Below are 18,962 nucleotides of genomic sequence, written 5' to 3' on the forward strand. Positions count from 1 at the left end.
TATTTCTTGCCACTCCCTTCTGGCCTGCAAGGTTTCTGTTGAGAAATCAGTTGACAGTCGTATGGGTGCTCCCTTGTAGGTAACTAACTGCTTTTCTCTTGCTGCTTTTAAGATTCTCTCTTTGTCTTTAACCTTTGGCATTTTAATTATGATGTGTCTTGCTGTGGGCCTCTTTGGGTTCCTCTTGTTTGGGACCCTCTGTGCTTTCTGGACTTGTAAGTCTATTTCTTTCCCCAGGTAGGGGAAGTTTTCTGTAATTATTTTTTCAAATAGGTTTTCAATTTTTTGGTCTCTTTCTTCTCCTCTGGCACCCCAATAATACAAATGTTGGGCCTCTTGAAGTTGTCCCAGAGGCTCCTTATGCTATCTTCATATTTCTGGATTCTTTTTTCTTTTTGCTCTTCTGGTTGGGTGTTTTTTGTTTCTCATGCTCCAAATTGCTGATTTGATTCTCAGTGTCCTCTGCTCTACTGTTGATTCCCTGTTAATTATTCTTCATTTCAGTTTGTGTAGCCGTCATTTCAAATTGGTACTTTATTATGTCATCGATGGTCTCTCTTGTTTTTGTAATACTCTTACTAATATGCTTGAGCATCCTTATAAACAAAATTCTGAACTCTGTATCTGTTAGCTTGCTTGGATCTATTTCATTTAGTTCCTCTTCTAGAGATTTCTTCTGTTCTTTCCTTTGTGACATGTTTCTTTGCCTCCACATTTTGGCTGCTTCCAGGTGTGTTTCTATGTATTAGGTAGAGCTTCTATGTCTCCTGGAATTGGTACAGTGGCTTTGTGTAGTAGGTGTCCTGTAGGGTCCAGTGGCTCAGCCTCCCCAGTCACCTGAGCTGGGCCTGCTAGGTGCTCCCCTGTGTGGGCTGTGTGCACTGTCCTGTTGTAGTTGAACCTTGGTTGCTGTTGGCGTCCCTGGGAGGAAGTGACCCCCAGGCCAATCAGCTGCGAGGACCAGCTGCAGGTACAGCCAAAGAGCTGCTGTGCTGGAGACACCCCTGTGGAGCAGGATTTACTTCAGTGGGGCTTTGGTGTTCACCAAGTGCTCCCCTTGAGTGTCCCTCGTGGATGTGGTAGGGTTGTAATCCAGCGTGGTCAAATCTGACCACTGGGTGCACTGTCTCTGGGGCCTCCCGGGAGGTGCAAAGTCAGCCTGTGCCAGCGCCTTGCCCAGGGCCGCCCAGCATGAGCTACTCAGCAAACTGTAGTTGGCTGCTCCTTGTGCTGGGCTTGGAGGTGCCCAGGAGAGGCCCAGCTATGAGCCAGTGCAGGCTGCCCCTAGTGCCAGGCCTGGGGCCGCTTATCAAGCCGTGTGGGGCAGCTGCTGCTTGTTTGAGAGATTTTAGGAAAGTCCTAAGCATGGAGCTGGAGAGGCCACTTGCACAGAAAAGCCCCTGGAAATGGCCCGGTTGAGCTGCAGGTGGGGGGGCGGGGCCTCCGGGAATCACGGGGCGGGGCCAAAGGTGAGTCACGTGCTGGCGACTCAAACATGGCGCCTGCCTGCCGGCTGTGCGGCGAGGACTCGCCACAGGAGCCATGGCCTCCGCCAGCCCTTCTGCCCGGGAGGAAGCCGCCCTCCGCCTCTTGCCCGGATCTCAGGCAGGTTAGTTCCCCCCCGAGTGTCCCGGGTCCTTTCCGGCTGCTCCCGGCGCTGGGCTCAGAGGGAGCGTCCGAGTGAGTCCGTGCCAGGCCCTTTAGAGGAGCTGCTGGGGCTCCCGCAGCCTCCACGACCCTCAGCGACAGTCCCCGCTGGTTTCACAGCCTGAAGGTGTGGGGATATCTCTTCCCAGCCCTGGAGCCCTGGGCTGGGGGCCTGATGTGACGCTGAGACCCTCGCTCCTCCAGGAAACGTCTGCCACCTAGATGCCCTCCCGGGTTTACACCGCGGCACCGGGTCTGGGCCCGAGGCCGCGTCTCCGGGATCCAGCCCTGATCCGCCCGTGTCTCCGCCTCTCCTACTGTCTCGGTGCTGCTTCAGTTCCCTGGCTGTGGGGCTTCTGTGCAGCCGGATCTCAGGAGGCTCTGAGCGATGGTGGTTCTGTATTTTAGTTGTGATTCTAATGTGATTGAGGGAGGCGGCAGGTGCAGCTGTTACCTATGTTGGCATTTTGTTTCCTCCCAAGGCTATACTATTATTTACACCATTGTGACTACCGAATTTAATTTTTTAAAGAGAGACACAGTATTCCTGTTTCTCAGAGACAGTCCCAACTGTTACCTAGAGAAAGAAAATGACCTGGAGGCTTGCGTGGCTGGGCAGAGCTTTGGGCTCTGTTTCTCCTTAGAACTGGGTCTGGACCCTGAGAGTCTAAGGCTGTCTACACAGTGTAATGAGGGACCACCCACCTCAAAATCAGCTGGGATGTTAATTTTAAAATGCAGATTCCTAGGCCCCGGCCCAGACTTATGGAATCAGAATCTCTGAGGGTGGAGCCCCAGAACCTGCATTTTAAACATCTTCCCAGATGGTTTTCTGTATGCTAAAGTTTCAAAACATTACCTACTAAAAGTTTCTTTGCCCATGGGCCCTCAGTGCTGGGCAACATTCTGCACACAGCCCAGTGGGAGGTGGCCCTCTGGGGAAAGGAACCCCCATTCCAGGCTGGGGAGATTTAAAGGTGGCCAGGGTTTAATAAGACAGTGTTATCTCCTTGAGGGCAGGGTCAGTCAAGGTCATGTCGGAGGTGAGGGGTTGAGTTCGTGAGGGCCTCTGACGGGAAGCCTATGGAACACTCCCTGTGGCCTGCTGGGAGAGGAACACAACCAGATGGAGTTATGATGGTGCTGGTGGGACTGACTCCTAGAACCCATGCTCTTTACGTGACACCACACAGTCCAGACTTGATTTTTTGCTGCCTTCTATTGCCCTGGGGGGTTTTATTGGTTAGGGAGGTATTGTTTTAATAGACATAACTTCTTATTTTTCTCTATATTTTGTTGGTCATTTTTTAAATAAACATGTTTTTATTGATTTTACAGAGAGAGAGAGGAAGGGAGAGGGAGAGAGAGAAATATCAATGAGAGAGAACCATTGATCAGCTGCTTCCTGCACGCCCCCTACTGGAATCGAGCCCTCAACCCAGGCATGTGCCCTGACCGGGAATAGAACTGGTGACCTCTAAGTGCATGGGACAGTACTCAGCCATCTGAGCTGCACCAGCCAGGACTGTTTGTTTTTTTTGGTTTTATTTTTCAATTAGTGATTAAATTCCCTGAAGGTAAGGATCATGACTTCTAACTGTATAACCCACTGCCATATCTGCGAACTGCTGGGCACTCACCAAAAGCTTAAAAGTCTTTAGTTTGACCTGCCTTTGGGTTATTTAAGACCAGTCTTCACTGCCTTCCTGGGATAACAGCCAGAACTTCCTTTGGGAGGTGTTCTTCCAAGTTCTTAGTCATCTAATTTGAGTATGATTGGCTTTGGGGGTGTGACTGACTGGCTCAAGCCCATCCAGTTCCCATTCTGGCCACAATTGTTGCTTCAAGAATAGGCAGTGACTGACACATTCCCATCGGAATGAACCTCACATCTCTTGCTGAGAATCTGGGGCCAAGACACTCTTTGCTCCATTGATTATGAGCAAGGAACCAGTAGTCCGAACGTTCTTGGCAGGCTGCTTGGGGTTTTGAGAGGAGAGCAACTGAGAATGAGGCCACACTAAGGAAGCACAACCAAGAACTAGAGACCCGGGACCTGAGCACATCACTGAGCCCTTTACAAAGATTTGCCTGAAGCCATGTCTATTCCTGAGCTGCTCAATTTTCTCTCCTAACAAGTCTCCCCACCCCCCTTTTAAATCAGTTTTGTTTGGGGTTTTGTTACCTGCCAGCAAATACATCCTAATAGATGAGCCCTTCAGCTCCTGGCATTTCTCTCGCAGTATGTACCCCTACCATCTTTGTTCCCCCTTCTCTCCCTCCCCAATTAAAAAAGCCACACAACTATCAATAAATTAGGATCTTATAGGTGGTGGGAGTGGGTAGCAGGGTGATTTGGATTCACGGCTGATTGAGACTCCATGCCCAAAGAATATCGATTAATGGATCAATGTCAACCTGGAGGGGAGCCCTGTCCTGTTCAACATTGTAATCAATGACTTGGTTGAAATAGGAGACACGCTTAGTAAGTCTCAGATGACACAAAGCTGGAGGAATTGCTAATATGACAGATGGCAGAATCAAGATTCAAAATTATTTTGACTGACTCGAGCAATAATAAGGATAAATATAAACACTCGCATCTAGGCTCAAAAATCAATTGTACAAGCAGTGGATTGGGGAGACCCAGCTTGGCAGTGGTCATAACCTCGTGGAACTTTGGGTTGACCGTAGCTCATGATGAGCCAAAGCTTGAAGCAGTTAGTAGCACAGTTAATGCGTTGGAGAAGGCAGACTAACCTTGCCTTTACTTCCCCGGTGGGATAAAGAACTAGACTTTTCTGGGAAGCAATTTTCAGCTCGATATATGAAAAAAATTCTAATAGTTCCAATAACAGAACGGGCGACCTCCCAAAACTGGATGCAATAATTACATCAGAATATAATAGGAAGGGTTCTATTACGGTGGGCTTCCTTTTAAAGCACAGATTTAGAAAATGATTTTCTTTCACAACTCGTGAGTCAACGCAATACACACACAGACATCCAGAAAAAAATGACCCGATAAAGTAGTCTAGCTCGGCATCCTTGAACCTGTGCTTCAAGTCCAGGGAGGAAGGGTCTCCTCTAGAAGGGAGATCTGGAATCTGGACTCGGCACCCACGGGCCCCATTTAGCTGACTCCGTTTATAGGCTTCCTCTCCTGTGTTTGCCCAGCCTCTCTTATGCCCACTCCTGCCTTCCAATTTGGCTTCATTTTCTGCCTCACACCTGCCTCCCCGAGCATGGCAACTCTATAGTCAGAGCCCCGGGAAACCAGCCGTCTGCCCCATCCCTCACCTTTGACCCTGACCCACGAGACTTTGCAGCGTCCCTGAGCCAGGCCTGGTTTCATGCACTGCCCCAGACGGTGCAGGCACGTGCACAGCTTTTCCCATCCCTTTTTCCCCTGTTGTTCTGAACACTCCATCTGACCTGCCAACCCAGAGGGAGGGAGCAGGTGGCCCACGGCCCTGGCCCATCTTATAAACTTAGAGTGTGATGTTAGCAAGGCAGTGAGCAAAACGCAGGTTCACTTCCACGAACACAAGATCAATTGTCGTGCGGGTTTCACATGGGCCGTTGCACCCAACTTGTACTCACATATTTCTCTTTAAAGCGGTCCACCTCTCTCAGAAGCTTCTCTTGGCAGTCAGGGTTGGTGGCCAGTAGGTAGGTGGCGAAGGAGAGTGTGTTGGTGACGATCTCGTAGGCAGCGATGAGAAAGAGGACAGCCTGGCCCACAACCTCATCTACGGTCAGAGGCTTGGGCGGGAGTCTGGGCTGGGGCCTCTGGGAAGGGCTGGCCGAGCATTCATCGGAGAAGACTTGTGTGACGATGTCAAAGCTCTCCACGCCCACAGAGGTGGCAGAATATCGGGCATCCAGGACCATTTGGAGGAAGTCTCTTCGCCTCTAAGGGTCAAAAGAAGAAAATGCACATTTTGGCCCAGGTTCGCATAAGTGGGGTTTCTTGGAGCACAAAACAAGGTGTACATGTGCAGCTTAAAGGGTAGAAGGAGGGTTCTTGCTGCGGGGCTCTCTGGGACGGCGAGAGCCTGGAGCCCCCGAATGTCCCTCAGTCTGCACTCCTTCACAGGTTGGGGCAGCAAAGAGCAGACAAAAGTGATGAGGCTGTCTATCTGGGCCGGTCAGAAAGATGTTAAACCACTCTGGTGAGTAAAAAAAGCAAGCTGCAGAACAATATGCACAATAGAAGCTCATTTCTATAATAGCAGTCAATGGACAAGGCACACAATTACGTATATTTGTCCATGCATAGAAAATCTTTAGCAACGTTCATCCTCACGGGGAGCTGGGGGAGCTGGGGAAAACCGGGGGCTTTTGTTTTTTACTTTAGCCATGTTTGTACTGCTGGTTGGTTGGTCGGTTGGTTTTTCTAACAATAAAACAATTGAAGCATCGTATAGATTTAAGTCAAGGCTGAATGTTCACTGTGCACAGCTCAGGGCACTACGGGCAGACGTGCTTTTGTCACACAGCAGGAAATTAACAGAACCCGGGGGGGGGGGGGGGGGGGGGATGGGGGGCTCGCTTGGGTGAGGCTTGTCTTCAAAGCCTCCAGGCTGCACTTTGCACCCCTTACCCTAGCCTCCTCACATCGGGTCCCTGTTTTCCTCCCTAGCCCCCTACCCCATTTAAGTGGTTAGAGCTGTCTCACCATTTTCCCCGTCTTCCTCATCAGCAATGTGCATGTTCTTTATATTTGTACTCTCACTAATTGTAACCACAGAAGCATTTACATCGTGCCTTAGCCTTGGCCAAGTATGTCCCGGGCACATCCCTTCTTTGAAAAGCTCTTTAATGTGACAAGTGACAAACAATATGTTACTCTTTTCAGAAGCTTATAGAATTAAACAGCAAAAGGAGAGTATCCGAGTATTCTAATTTCCAAGGACGTTACTTGTTGTAGCATTTTCTCAGTTTATTGGCTCCTAGATTTCTGTTGCATGAATAATCTGTGCCACACACATCAGCACTTAATTCCACCCTCTAAGATTGTTGTTGTTTCACACCTGGTTGCTCTCTTCCTTCTATAAGAATAGAAGTGTCTCCAGGGCAGGACCCTGCGCCCCACCCCCACCCCAGGCCTGGGATTGTGCTGAGCACATGTTGGGTATGCGATAAATAACTCCGTAAATAAAAATGCAGTGCAGTAAATGCATTCTGAGGGAGGCTGTGTTGGGCTTGCTTACAATTACTTGCCCTTTGGAACAGGAACCTTAGATTGCGAGACTTCTGCAGCTCTTCTGCTTCTCAGGTCTGTGACCTTGGGAGGTGTCTACTGAGATACCAGCAGCAGGGCTCACAGCTAAACCCAGGTATCAAAAACCTTGAGACTAAGGAGGCGGGGCCTCAGCATCCTGCCAGCCTGCTCAGGTGGGAATAGCTGAGAGAATGGCAAAGGGTCAGCCCAGTTGGCCCAGCTAATTCTGCTTTCCAAATAGTGTCCTCAAAGGACAGCTTACCCCAGCTTCCTTCCTGCTGCTTGATCAACATCTGGGTGGCTGTGGTGGCCCCATTGCTAGTTCTGGTCCCGTGGGGGCAAAGGTGGGGCATAATGGCACGCATGGCAGGTGATACCCTCTGCTACCTCAGCTCCTGAGGCCAGCCTGGGACCCCAGAACATCCACAGGCCTCTCGGCTGGTGTGTCTGGAACTTCTTGGTGTGTGACACAGTTGTGATCCCTGAGGCTTGCTCGTGGCTTTGCTGGAGTGGGGTGAGGGCAGTGACAGGAGGGGGCGGGCACAAGCATATCTTGGATTTTCTCAGAGGCAGAACGCAGCTGGCATCCTCTCCTCTCCTCTCCTCCCGGCCGAGACAGGCTGCGAGAGGGTCATCGAGCCTTGTACAAATCTGTCTCAACCTCCAGCTACAGAGGCCAGAGAGGGCTGCTCTCTGGGGCCTGTGCCTGGAGAGGAGCATTAGTGCAGATGGCTTTCTTTTATTTGCACTGTATCTCGGAGGCTATTTGAACACTGGCCATTTAGGACCGAAACGCTGCTGGTTTATGGTTATATCCAAGAAAAATACGCACCCTGATAGATGTAGGTGTCTAATCCACCCATCGGCTAGAGCTTAGAAAAATATTTACCTTTTAACATCTGTGCTGCATTTTCCACTGCGCAAACACACATCTGCTTGATGGAATGTCTGCAGAGTTCAGATGGGTTGGGAGCAAGTTTGCTTAGTAACCGTATAGCTCTGTCTTGACACCGGCAGCCCTGGGTTTGTGGTCGGGAGGTTTTTCTCAGATCAACTCATTGTTTGAAACAAATAGCTCTCGAGTTTATAAAAGGAAAAGCTCCAGGCAGTCCCGGTAATTGGATCTTTAATAACCCCTCACCTCTTAGTAAGCCATTGGGTGTGACAGTTTTAGGATTTCACCCTACTCCACAGCCAGTGGGTTTCAGGCTGAGCTGGGGTAGGGGATGCGGGGTGAGTGACCTGTGCTCTTCGAGAAGCCCTTGTCGCTGCACTGAGGCTTGAAAATGGGGCTTTTTTCACTCTCCTTCCCCAGGCTCCAGCCTCTGTTGTAGGCTGCAGAGCCTGGCCGGGGGATACTATTAGCTCATTTTCCCCACACTCAGCATCAAGCTGAGTTCACGGTGGTGTGGGCCTAGGGGCTGTGAGCTGTGTCCACCTTCCCCACCTTCTGGACCTGGACCCCTTTGCTGCCCAGTCTCCAGAGGACGAAGCTGGGCAGGGCGAGGCTGTTGCTACCTGGGCCTGCCCTGTGCACCCGGCCACTCCCTGACCCCTGATTTCAGTCTCGGCCCAGGCTGCCACCATTAGACCTCACGTCCTTCCCTTGTCAATCCCTCTGAGCCAGCCAGCCTTTGAGGAAACCCTTTTCAAGCTATACTGTGCCCAAGTCAAGGCCCAAGACATTTTGGCCTGTGTTCGTTTGTTTGTTTGTTTAAGCGATTTTCTTGAATTCAGGGGAGCCCTTAACGCATCGCACTGCGTGTGCACCAGCGTATCTAATATTGAAATTATTTTCCTTACCACTAAAGATCCCTACTTCCACGTTCAATCAACAAATATTTACCTAATTCCTACTTTGTGCCAAGCACGGTGCAAGCCTGTAAGGGGGAAAGAAAGCTAGGGTCTCAGATGAAGCGAGAGAGGCTCCCCAATTACACATTTTGTAGGAACATCCTCTGAGCCAAAAAGGAATGTGGGATTGGTGACGGCTGCCTAACTCCTCTCTAATATTGATGCTGTTTGTGCTGTAAAACCCTGTTCTTGCCATTTTTCAATGTAAAGAATATGCTGATAAAATATATACACAGGCACGTCGACCTAGAGAATTCTTTTGGGGGCAGTTATAACCTGGGTGGGGGGTGATGCTTGAAATAAGCCGTGAGATTGGGGGGCAGCTTTAATTCTACTGATCTCAGAGTGTGGACAGAATGCTCTGGGCCTCTCCCCATGCCCCTCCCAGCTGCCCTCACTTCTCTTTTGGGTTTGCTCCGCCTTGGCCTTTCTCCTTTCTTCCTACTGCCCTTGGAAGGCTCAAGGTGGAGACCAGCACGGGACAGCATGGTGCAGTGTGCGGGGTTGGGAGGGGAGAGAGAGGAGACAGCGAGCGATGCCGCATTAGGTTCCATTCCATTTTGAAGCCGTGTCCCATTAAAACACGTTACCTCTTCTGCTGCTTGCTGGTCCCGCAAGGCAATCACATTCCTAATGAGTTTGTTAAAAAAGCCATTCAGTTCATCTCGGTTCTTATTGGGCAAAATCCGGGCCAGTGGGACCATTATGGATGGAAATGATACTTGAAAGAGAAAAACAAAAATGGCATTGAAAAGGGGGCGATCATAAACCAAGGTTGTGAGAGGCCGGTTGCCAGGAAGCAAGCCCTGGCTTGAAGGCCTGTCTCCCCCCTGAACTGCTGCTCCTCGGAGGAGGGGTTTTACCTCATTCCACCTCTGGACCCCTCGCCCATCCTGGCACGTTGATAAACACACAATTCAATCCCTGTTTCTATCTGGCCCTCGAGAAGTCAATCTCATGCTTATAAATTAATTTTCCAGGTCCTGGATATGAGGGCTCAAGCCCTTTGTATTTCATCAAGAAAGAACAGAGTGCTGGCCTCGTTTCCAGTCTTTGCAAGTGGTAGAAGCTGATCTGCTTTCTCACCTTTCTAGTCATTTGCATCCCACCCCCCACAGGATAATTGTCCCTAGATCTACTATCTGAATCGTCCCTAAAAGCTGCCACTATAGCTGCTGACAAGGATGCTGCCCCATCCCCTGTGGGTGCCTCCCTGGCTGTGCCATGTGCAGCCTGGGTCATTGCTGCCATGTCCTTGGGACAGGGCTACCTGGGTCAGGGACACTTATCACCTCCTGGGTGGTGACAGGGAGCTCAGCTCAGTTCAGCTTCTCAGCAGTCACAGTGGGCCTACTGTGTGCAGGTATTGTGCGGAAGCCGGGGTGGGGAAGACAGGTAACCTGGGAGTCACCTATCACATATGATGTCTAGTTTACTGCGCATTGGGCCTCCAGCAGAGGTCTTCTACAGAGGATTTTGCTGGCGGGGAGAAATATGCCCAGTAAAGTCTTTCGGTTCCAGCCTCGGCTCTCCCTTTCTAAGCCTCGGTTTTCCCATCTGTGAAATGGGAATGAGGAAACCTTTCTCATGGGATGAATACAAGCACTAACTGAGGTGGTGCATGCAAAACCCTCGGCAGAGGGTTCGGCTGCTGTTCTCCCGGTGGTGGTGGTGAGAGAGGCCAGGGCCACCGGTGTTGGTAAGAAGTGGCCCCCAGCTGGTCACCAGGAGAGACTGGGTGGCTCTGGGAAGACAAGGCCCCTGAAGGGCAGGCTCCCCAGGGTGACTCCCAGACACCTCCAAGTGCCCTTCCCTAGTGGCAGAGACTGGGTCCTGAGAGCCCCCTAGCACCACCCACGTGTTGCAGGGTCTGCCCACCCGGTGGTAGCCCAGTGTCACCGCCCTTGACAGGGGCTATACGTACAGATTAAAACCAGGAGACCTCTGGGGATAGAGGAGGCAAAAAACCGCCTGCAGTGCTTCACAAAGGGGTCCTCTGGAGAATTTTGGGAGTCCACCTGGGTGCTGAAGGCGACACTGGCCACCACGTCTGTGCTGTAGCAGCTGTAGCACCTGCGGGAGAGGGAACCATTTGAATTTTGGAAGGATTCTGCCATTGGCCCACCCGTCATACACCTGAACAGGCATGAACCCCTCGTCCACCTGCTCAAAAGAGGGGCATCCTGCGGTGTGAGTGAGGGGCTGGGAGGAGGCCGCTGGGGCGAGACCCTCTGCGCAGTGACAGTGGAATACCAGAGGAGACGCTAAACATAACTGGGAGCTGACCTGAACACAGGTGGGGAGGGGGACAGTGTCACGCAACTTCCAGGCTGTAGCAGCTGTAACCAGCCAGGCGCAGTCCAACACCAACATGTATGCTGTAAATTTCCTCCCGTGATGGAGGGAAAAACGTGGACCCAAGGCTATGCAGTCACCCCAAAGCTGTCCAGAGCCAGCATCCAATGATCAATCGATACAGCGCAAATTGTGATGGATGAATTAACAACCTGGTTGTCTAGTCGTATTAGCTCTGTCCCCCTCTTCCTCCTCATGGGTTCTGTTTTTATAAGAGCAACAAGCAAAAAACAGGGGCCCTTCACTCTCAAAGAAACACAAGACAAACTTGGGGAGCAGCTTCATGAACATATTATATTATTACAGAAAACACACATTGTATTTTAGAAACAAACAGATGGGAAAGTGTCTGGCAGCTCTAGAAACATGAACCTCTTGGGTTCTAGGAAACCTGCCCCCCCCCAATGGCCATTTTAAATAGAAAGATCTTTTTTTTGTTATCTCATAGGGGTAGTCAGGTTATTTCTAAAAGGGCTAACAACTGGGTATTCATATCCTTTTGTAATTAAAAGGACTATTTTTTGTTTGATGTAGACACGCACTTATAAATTCCTCATAAATTCTCATAAGTTCTCTAACCAACCACTTATCATGAGGAGAAAATGCCTCCAGATGACTTCTTTTATTTTGACTGTATTTATCGAAAACGTCCCTACAATTGATTACGCATCTCCCTGCTCCTATTGCAACAACAACAATTTGATGGCTGACAGTGATTTCATCTGATCCCAGTGGTGGAGGATTGAAGGGTTTTAGGTGTCGTTGACTCTGCTTTTCTAGCTGCTCTCATCTTCTCTTTGGCCAACTCAGGCATCTCATGACCAGAGAGAATGTGCACAAGAGAACTGCGTAAACAATGTGGTATAAGGTCAATGCCAGTGATGATTATGTTATTATTTTATTAGCAATGATAATAAGGAGTCGGCTTCTGGCTTATCAGCCACCCCTATGTTACCCCAAATCTGCCATAAGTGAACATGGGACAACTGGGAGAAAAGCCAGATCATCAGTCACTTAAATTTGGTGTCTACCCCTAAGTCATGGCTTCGAGGCTGAGGTGCACCACAATTTTTCTGCAAGTGGAAATGCAACACTTTTCCCAGGACCCTATCCTTTCTGCCTGGGCGTATCCTGCCCACTCTTGGGCCTGCAGAGGTCAGAGGGCGAGTCCACCCACAAACCGCTGCCCACTCAAGGCCCCCCTCAACACACCACGCTTCCCCTGGGCTGTGCTCGCATTTGCTTCGCATTTTATATGGGTTTCATTTCTACTTATTAGTCAGTCCACCGTGCTTTTGCGGGTGTCTAGCATTTCCATAGTTTGCCGGTCCCGAGGTAATTGTCCGGTAATTATGTACAGTTACAAGAAGCAGCAATTCAAAAATGCGATTTCTCGTCCGTAATGTAGCCCTTACCTCTGGATGTCGAAAGCGTCCCCAGATTCCGCATAGTGTTTTAGATGAGCCAGGAGAAGGTCGCAGGCTTGGCTGATTAGGGGTGTGATCTGATAGCGGAAAATACGGGTGTGATTAGGACACCGTGCGGAGCAGACCTAACTTAGCTGCAGGTAAAGAGGTTTTGTGTGGTGCTTCCTGGAAAATGGGCATTATTTCGAAGGCAACTTTCATGCAGTTAAGAGTCAAGCGAAAGGGCTGAAATTCACAAAAATGAAATACAATAGCTGTAAACGTCTATTTTAACTTAAGCAATCTGTTTCTTGGAAGCCAAAAGAAGAATTTAGAGTAAATACTGTGAAATAATTATGGAAATGATCATTAAGAGCTTAGATGGAAATGACAATCTGTACTTGGTTTCATGACATTTGGTTAGCATTAGAGAGTAAATAGACCACAATCCATATGTACTATCTCTGGAATTAGCCCAAATCCATGTTTACTTGGTTTCAATTATTCTTTAGATCTTCCACTACAATATAGAATCTCAGTAGCCAAAGGAACCTGAGGTTGCCCCTTTCAGTGCTTCTCATTCAACACAAAAATCATTCTTAGAGCATTTCTGATAGATGGGTAATCATTTCGGCTTAAATTGCTTACACCTTCAAATACAGGGGAACCCTGGACTTCCGGAGGCCTTCTATGCCCACTCAGGACTGTTGCTGAATGTCTTTTTTTAATAGTAAAATATTTTTATTATGGAAAATTTATAACAGAGAGAGAGAGAGAAAGAGGGAGAATGATGTCACGAACATATGAACATTCATGTAACTAGTTATCCAGCTCCCACAAATTGAGCTCTCACTTTGGCTGCCCACCACTTTGACCCCGCTGGCTGGCTGGAGTGGGTGGAATCCTCTGTGGAGCCTCATGGGCACCCACATGACTGTTCATTCTCTCCTGTATGTTTGAAGCCACGCTGGAACTCTTGAGGGGAATCATTTTATCGAGAGCGCATTCTGGAATAACACCATAGGGAAAGCAACATGCTGTACTACATTGTTCTGAGCATTTCCTTTGGAAAACATATTGTGAAATGTTATCTGTGTTTAGATTTGACCTTTTTGATGCAAGAATATAAGTTCCTTAGGGTATGGGAGATTGTTGTCCATTTTTGCGTCCTTGGCACCTAGAACATAGTAACTATTTGTTGAATGAATGAATGAATGGATGGATTTTAATGATTACATAAGACCCACTCTTTGCTCGTAAAGTCTTGAGGCGTTGGGAAAAGTCCTAAAATGTTATTTACTTGTTAGAAGGTTGTTGTTGCATTGAGGCAAAATCTGACTTCTCTCCCCTGCCCTGCCCTGCCCTGCCCTGCCCTGCCCTCCCCTCCCCTTTCCTCCCCTCTTGTCCCCTCTCCTCCCCTCTCCTCTTCTCTCTCCATCACTCCTGAAAGGCAGCTGAACACAGCAATCCCGTAAATCATAAGTAGACTGTTTCCTTGCACGTCAATCACAAAGCCAGATTATGTTGACTTTTTTAGTAGACACACAACACAGGCAAATATTGAGGTTCAGGTCAATGAAAACCACAAGGTCTTTATCCATGTACCATCACCATATGCAATTGATTTTTTTGACACGTTAGGGTCCATTCTTTGAAAGGCTTTACTTTTACATTGCACGTATTGTTATAAAAAGTTTTCCTATCATGTGTTCTGAGCGGAACAATCTAACTGCCTGAAAACATTGGGGTTTGGAGAAGTGTCACCAGGGGCCCAGCTGCTTGCTGTGTGGGAAGCAGAGAGGGCGTTCCTGCTGTGTGAAAGTGAGTGAGCTGTGGCCTAAGCTCGGGGCTGTGTGGGTTCCCAGGGCCGGGACAGTGGCCTGGGCAGCCCTGTGGGCAGCTGAGCAGACAGGCTCACATACCCAGTGGAGAGATGGCAGAGCCTCTGAGGCCCTCTGCTGTTGCCAAGACTTGGAGGGAATATCTGGACAGGGAAATCCTGGAAAAATGGATTTTCTACTCATGAAGCCATAAGGGCTCAGAGCACTGGATTGTTTGTACTGGGCCAAGGTTGTACTCATTCAAGTCTTATCTCCTGCAACGTGGCTACTCCTTTGTTGCATTTGAAATTTGGTAAATGTGCCGTCTAAGCCTTCATGTATTTGATCCATGTATACAGGATCAAACACAGAGCCCGACGCCTTCCGCTAGGTGGCTATTTAAGGTAGTCACAGAATCGGTTATTGTCACTGTTTCTGGCCAGCTCTGCATGAGCCCAAGTAAATTTCCAGCCAGGCAGCATCTTGTAAGGGAGGGGTACAGGGGAGACTCTGTCCAATGATTGGCTGCTGCAGAAATGTACTTTACTGCATCTCCCTATCCTGAAGTCCACTCTAAAAAGAAATGAGGTTGACTATCCCGATTTCCTCTTGATAATTCTGGAGGGACTCTTCAAGACCACTGAATTCTAGATTCTCACAAACCATCAGTTTAATAATCTGTCAGCACGAAAGTGTGTGTGATGAGCCGTTTGTTACTCAAGAAATCTCAGACCACCTTAATGCTTGGAGGACTCAGCGCTATTTAAGCTGCATTTTTATGACTGGCTTCCCTGGCTATGGTCCTTTCATTAGTTTAATAAACTTAGTGGTACAAATGAACTCTGCTTCAATAAAATCCCAGGTACAAAAATATCTTTCAGATTTAGTTTAGAGGAATAGTAACACGGTAAAAAGAAAACTACTGTTTAAAAGGAAGTCTCTTTACATGTCAAGATCGAAGATTCCTTAATGTACCAAAATGCGATGCAACATAAAATTGATTTACATACAACTCTTCAGAAGCATGCTCTGTGTATAAGGAGGGCTCCACTCATACTGAATCTGATCATGTGCCTGGACAGTGCAGAGGGGGTGGACCAGATGAGATGCCCACCACCGGTTCTTCCACGTGCTTGTGACTAGAATTCTTTGTTGCCAGCTGGCATGATTTTAATTTTCTATCACACTCTGCCTGCTGTCTGTCGAACTGAATGGATAATGACACTTTTAGTTGGGTTAATGTGATATGAGATGGGGCATGAATTATGAAAAATGTTTTAAAAAGCAATGCAAGGAAAATATTATCAGACAGGAGAGCAGGATCTGCATGTTGGCCAATAGCCATAGTCTCAGGTTTTCTCCCTTGCATCCTACACAAGCAGTCACGGAATATTTACTTACACGCGTTGCGTGCAAACAAAAGCTCTCTTTGACGGGCTTGCGATCATCTTTATACAATCCCCAAACCCCACAGTTATTGCCCTAGATTTACAGACAAGCAGGTAGAGGTGAATTGTGTAAACACGCGTGCGGATGAACACACAATGCTGTCGTCACACTCGTCTTAATAAGCCTCTCATTTGCTTGCTACATTTCACCTTTGTAGCATAATGAGTGATTTCCATTTTCATTTTTTCCGATTTTATTTAAGGCACATATGTTACACTTCCAATCAGATAAAATAGTATTGCTATTGGACTTTTAAAGAGTGATTTCTTCCTGTGGGGTACAGTCCAGCAGCCAAGCCTGGGGAGAAAGCTTCCCATCTGGCTCCTGTCACCTCTCACGTCGGTTATCTCCATCACCAGCTGAGTGTACAGCTGGTCAGCTAGTTGGTAGCTAGCAGTAAGCACCAAGGGTAAGGTACTGTCCTTAGCCTGACAACGAAATTCCCCAAGAAAGGAAGCCTTTGCTAACCAGCAGTTCGCCATAGAGTTAAAGTGGCCCAGCTAAAAACAAATGGACAGAATCTTTACTGACTGTGCCTGAGGCATTCTGAGACAAGGTGTAGAGAGGGCAATGGAGTTAATTTTAGAAGCTGGAGAGGGTTTTATGAGTGGGCAAAAGAGACAGCTTATGGCGTAATGACGCAGAAAGGTTAAGACATTTTCCTGCTCAGAGGCTTCCCTCTCCCCTTTTAGGCGATCCCCATTGCAGATTTCTTCATTGGAGATCATCCTTGGAGTTCCTTCCTCAAGACTAAGACTTTGACCTTGTTAAATACACTTGACCCTGGAGAGGGCAAACGCTCAAGGCCACTGCCAATTGTTAGGTTTCCTCTCCTTGGCACTTCTTAGTCGTGTTTGACCTGACCTCACCGAATCTATTTCTTCATCCCCAAAGTGGCAGCAAGAATAACTCCATGAAGAGTTGTGACAAAGATTAGAAACAAAATATGTGAAAGGCTTAGCACTAAGAGGCAGTGAGAGTTCCAAGCATGGTGGCCGTCCTCCAGAGGACACCCATGCTCCCAGATTGTGCTGAATGCCGGGCATCATTCCCTTTTCTCTCGTTCCTCACCGACAACACCCGTTGGGTCCACATGTTCCTGCCTCACTGTGTTATTGTCACTTCCTTTCTTGCATCTGTCTCTCCATCTTTGTTTCCCCAGCGACCACACTAATTCAGGCATTGCCACTGGTCTTTCCACATCCTAATCCATCCTGTATGCAGTCACAGATTGGCCTTCTAAAAATACTTGTTATCTGAGCAGTGTTTTGCTGAAACCCTTTGGAGATCCCCCTTGACTGAAGGAAATAGAACAAGCTTCTGATCCTACTTTCCAAACCCTTTCCGAATCCTGACAATAACCATGTGAGTAACCTTAGAGGCTCATCTTCCCGCAATCGAGCCTTCCTAAGAGACCACAGCCCAGACTGGCAGCTTGATTACACCAGAGAGACCCTGAGACAGAGGCACCCAGCTAAGCCATGCCCAGATTCCTGGACCCTCAAAAACTATGAGCTAATAAAGGGTTGTTTTAAGCTACTAAATTTGGGGGTAATTTGTTACACAGCAATAGATAACTAATCCACTCTCAATGCCACTATCCCGCGGCAACTCTTAACACGTTGTCATGTATTCTTGAAGTTCTCGGCATTTGTTCTATCAGGAATGAGCACAATGCAACACATCCAGTCGATTCTCTAGAAATAGCTATGTGATGACTGATTGCCTGAATGTTCCCTGAAGGACTTGACATAGAAAGTATCCAAGAAACATTAACTCGTTAAGGTGCCCTTAGCATGAATGCAGTTCAGTTTCCTGGGAGCTGGCCCCAAATGAAGACCTGAGACCCATGGTGGCTCTTACCTCTTACTCTGGGCAAGTCATGTGACTCTCACTGAACTTGGGTCCTCACCCTGAAATGTGGAGCTAATTGCAATGAGCTATAAGGTCCTTTTCCATGGACATTCTGGGATTCTAGGGAGGTCACTAAACAGGTTGAGATCCTGCTTGAGGACCATAGAAAGAGCAGGCAACTTCCTGGTTCATGGCAGTAAACAGCTCCGTGGGCCCATCTGCTTGCTCTAACACATGAAATCCCTGAAAAAGCCTTTTTGTATCTGTTTGATTTCAGAATTACATCAAGACCTAAGAGGCAGACTCTGGTTATTTTTATGTTCAAATAATTTAGTAGAAGTGACAATTAGGACACCAGATCCTCTGACTCCTGGCTTATTGCCTTTTTCTCCAAAATCAGGATGCACAATCCTTTTGCTCCTCGGTTAATTAATGTCTAGGTTGTAATTTCACTCAATCCAGTCTGATGCCATGAACTTGAAAAACAAACACCACCAAGCCTTTGGAGTTCCAAGAAGGTTGGAGAATGGAGGCAGCCCGAGTGGTAGGGAGACACATTTCCTGAGTGGGGAGGGCAGGGGAGGGTCTCTTCTGGGTTACTTTATACTTCTAAACCGAAATGACCCCGCACATTGCTGGTGTGGAGGCTGGGTGACTCATCTGTCACCTATGAAGAAGGATTCAGAAAAGACACCGAGTGGAGGCCACCACCCTGAGACCAAAACTCGGCCCCCAGGAGCCACCCCTTTGGGGCCACGGCAAAGTGGAGATGGCAGAGGGACAACCTGCACCTCTTCTCATCTGCCCAGGAGGGTTTGCCCGTGGGCCGGGGGACATCTGGCATCTTGGAGGCTCAATGGCTGAATCAGAACCTCTTTTCCTCAGGCCTCCACTTTCAAGTACTTAGCAGCTCCTCGCTGTTTTGTGAAGTTAGCACCAAGCACTCCCCACACCCCTGGCAGGGAACTGCAAACTCTACCTGCCTCAACCTACTTTCCCCATTTGCTTTCACTAAGCTCTTGCATGCACTCTGTGTTCCAGCCACTTCATACTCCCTCTTCCCCAACACACCCCATACTTTGTTGTCCAGATGACTTTGTTCCTGCAGCTCATTCCACCTGCAACGCACCTTCTCCCTCTGTCAAAACTCAGCAAAAATTTCAGGGCCCTGTTCCAATGCTACTCACCCCCCCGCCCCCCAAAGATGCTTGAAAGGGGGTGTGAGCAGCCACTGTCTTCCACTACCTGGAAATAATGTAGGAATACATGCATCTTCTACGTTATAGACCCCTTAAAGACAGGAACTGATAAATACTGGTTGAATTTTATGAATTTAATGTTTCATTCTAT

The 18,962-nt window shown here is 48.3% G+C and overlaps 1 protein-coding gene across 1 annotated transcript in view; it reads right to left on the reverse strand.

Moving 5' to 3' along the window:
* Nucleotides 1-18,962, reverse strand: part of TBXAS1 (thromboxane A synthase 1) — a 125,476-nt gene that overhangs the window by 34,061 nt on the left and 72,453 nt on the right. Inside the window, exons 6-9 of the mRNA XM_016205077.2 lie at nt 12,499-12,587; nt 10,653-10,801; nt 9,319-9,449; nt 5,251-5,562 (exon numbers count right to left, since the gene is read on the reverse strand). Of these exons, the coding sequence (XP_016060563.2) occupies nt 5,251-5,562; nt 9,319-9,449; nt 10,653-10,801; nt 12,499-12,587 (681 nt within the window). The remainder of the gene's footprint in view (nt 1-5,250; nt 5,563-9,318; nt 9,450-10,652; nt 10,802-12,498; nt 12,588-18,962) is intronic.

This window comes from Miniopterus natalensis, chromosome 10, assembly GCF_054644295.1.
Source record: "Miniopterus natalensis isolate mMinNat1 chromosome 10, mMinNat1.hap1, whole genome shotgun sequence".
Classification (NCBI taxonomy): Eukaryota; Metazoa; Chordata; class Mammalia; order Chiroptera; family Miniopteridae; genus Miniopterus; species Miniopterus natalensis.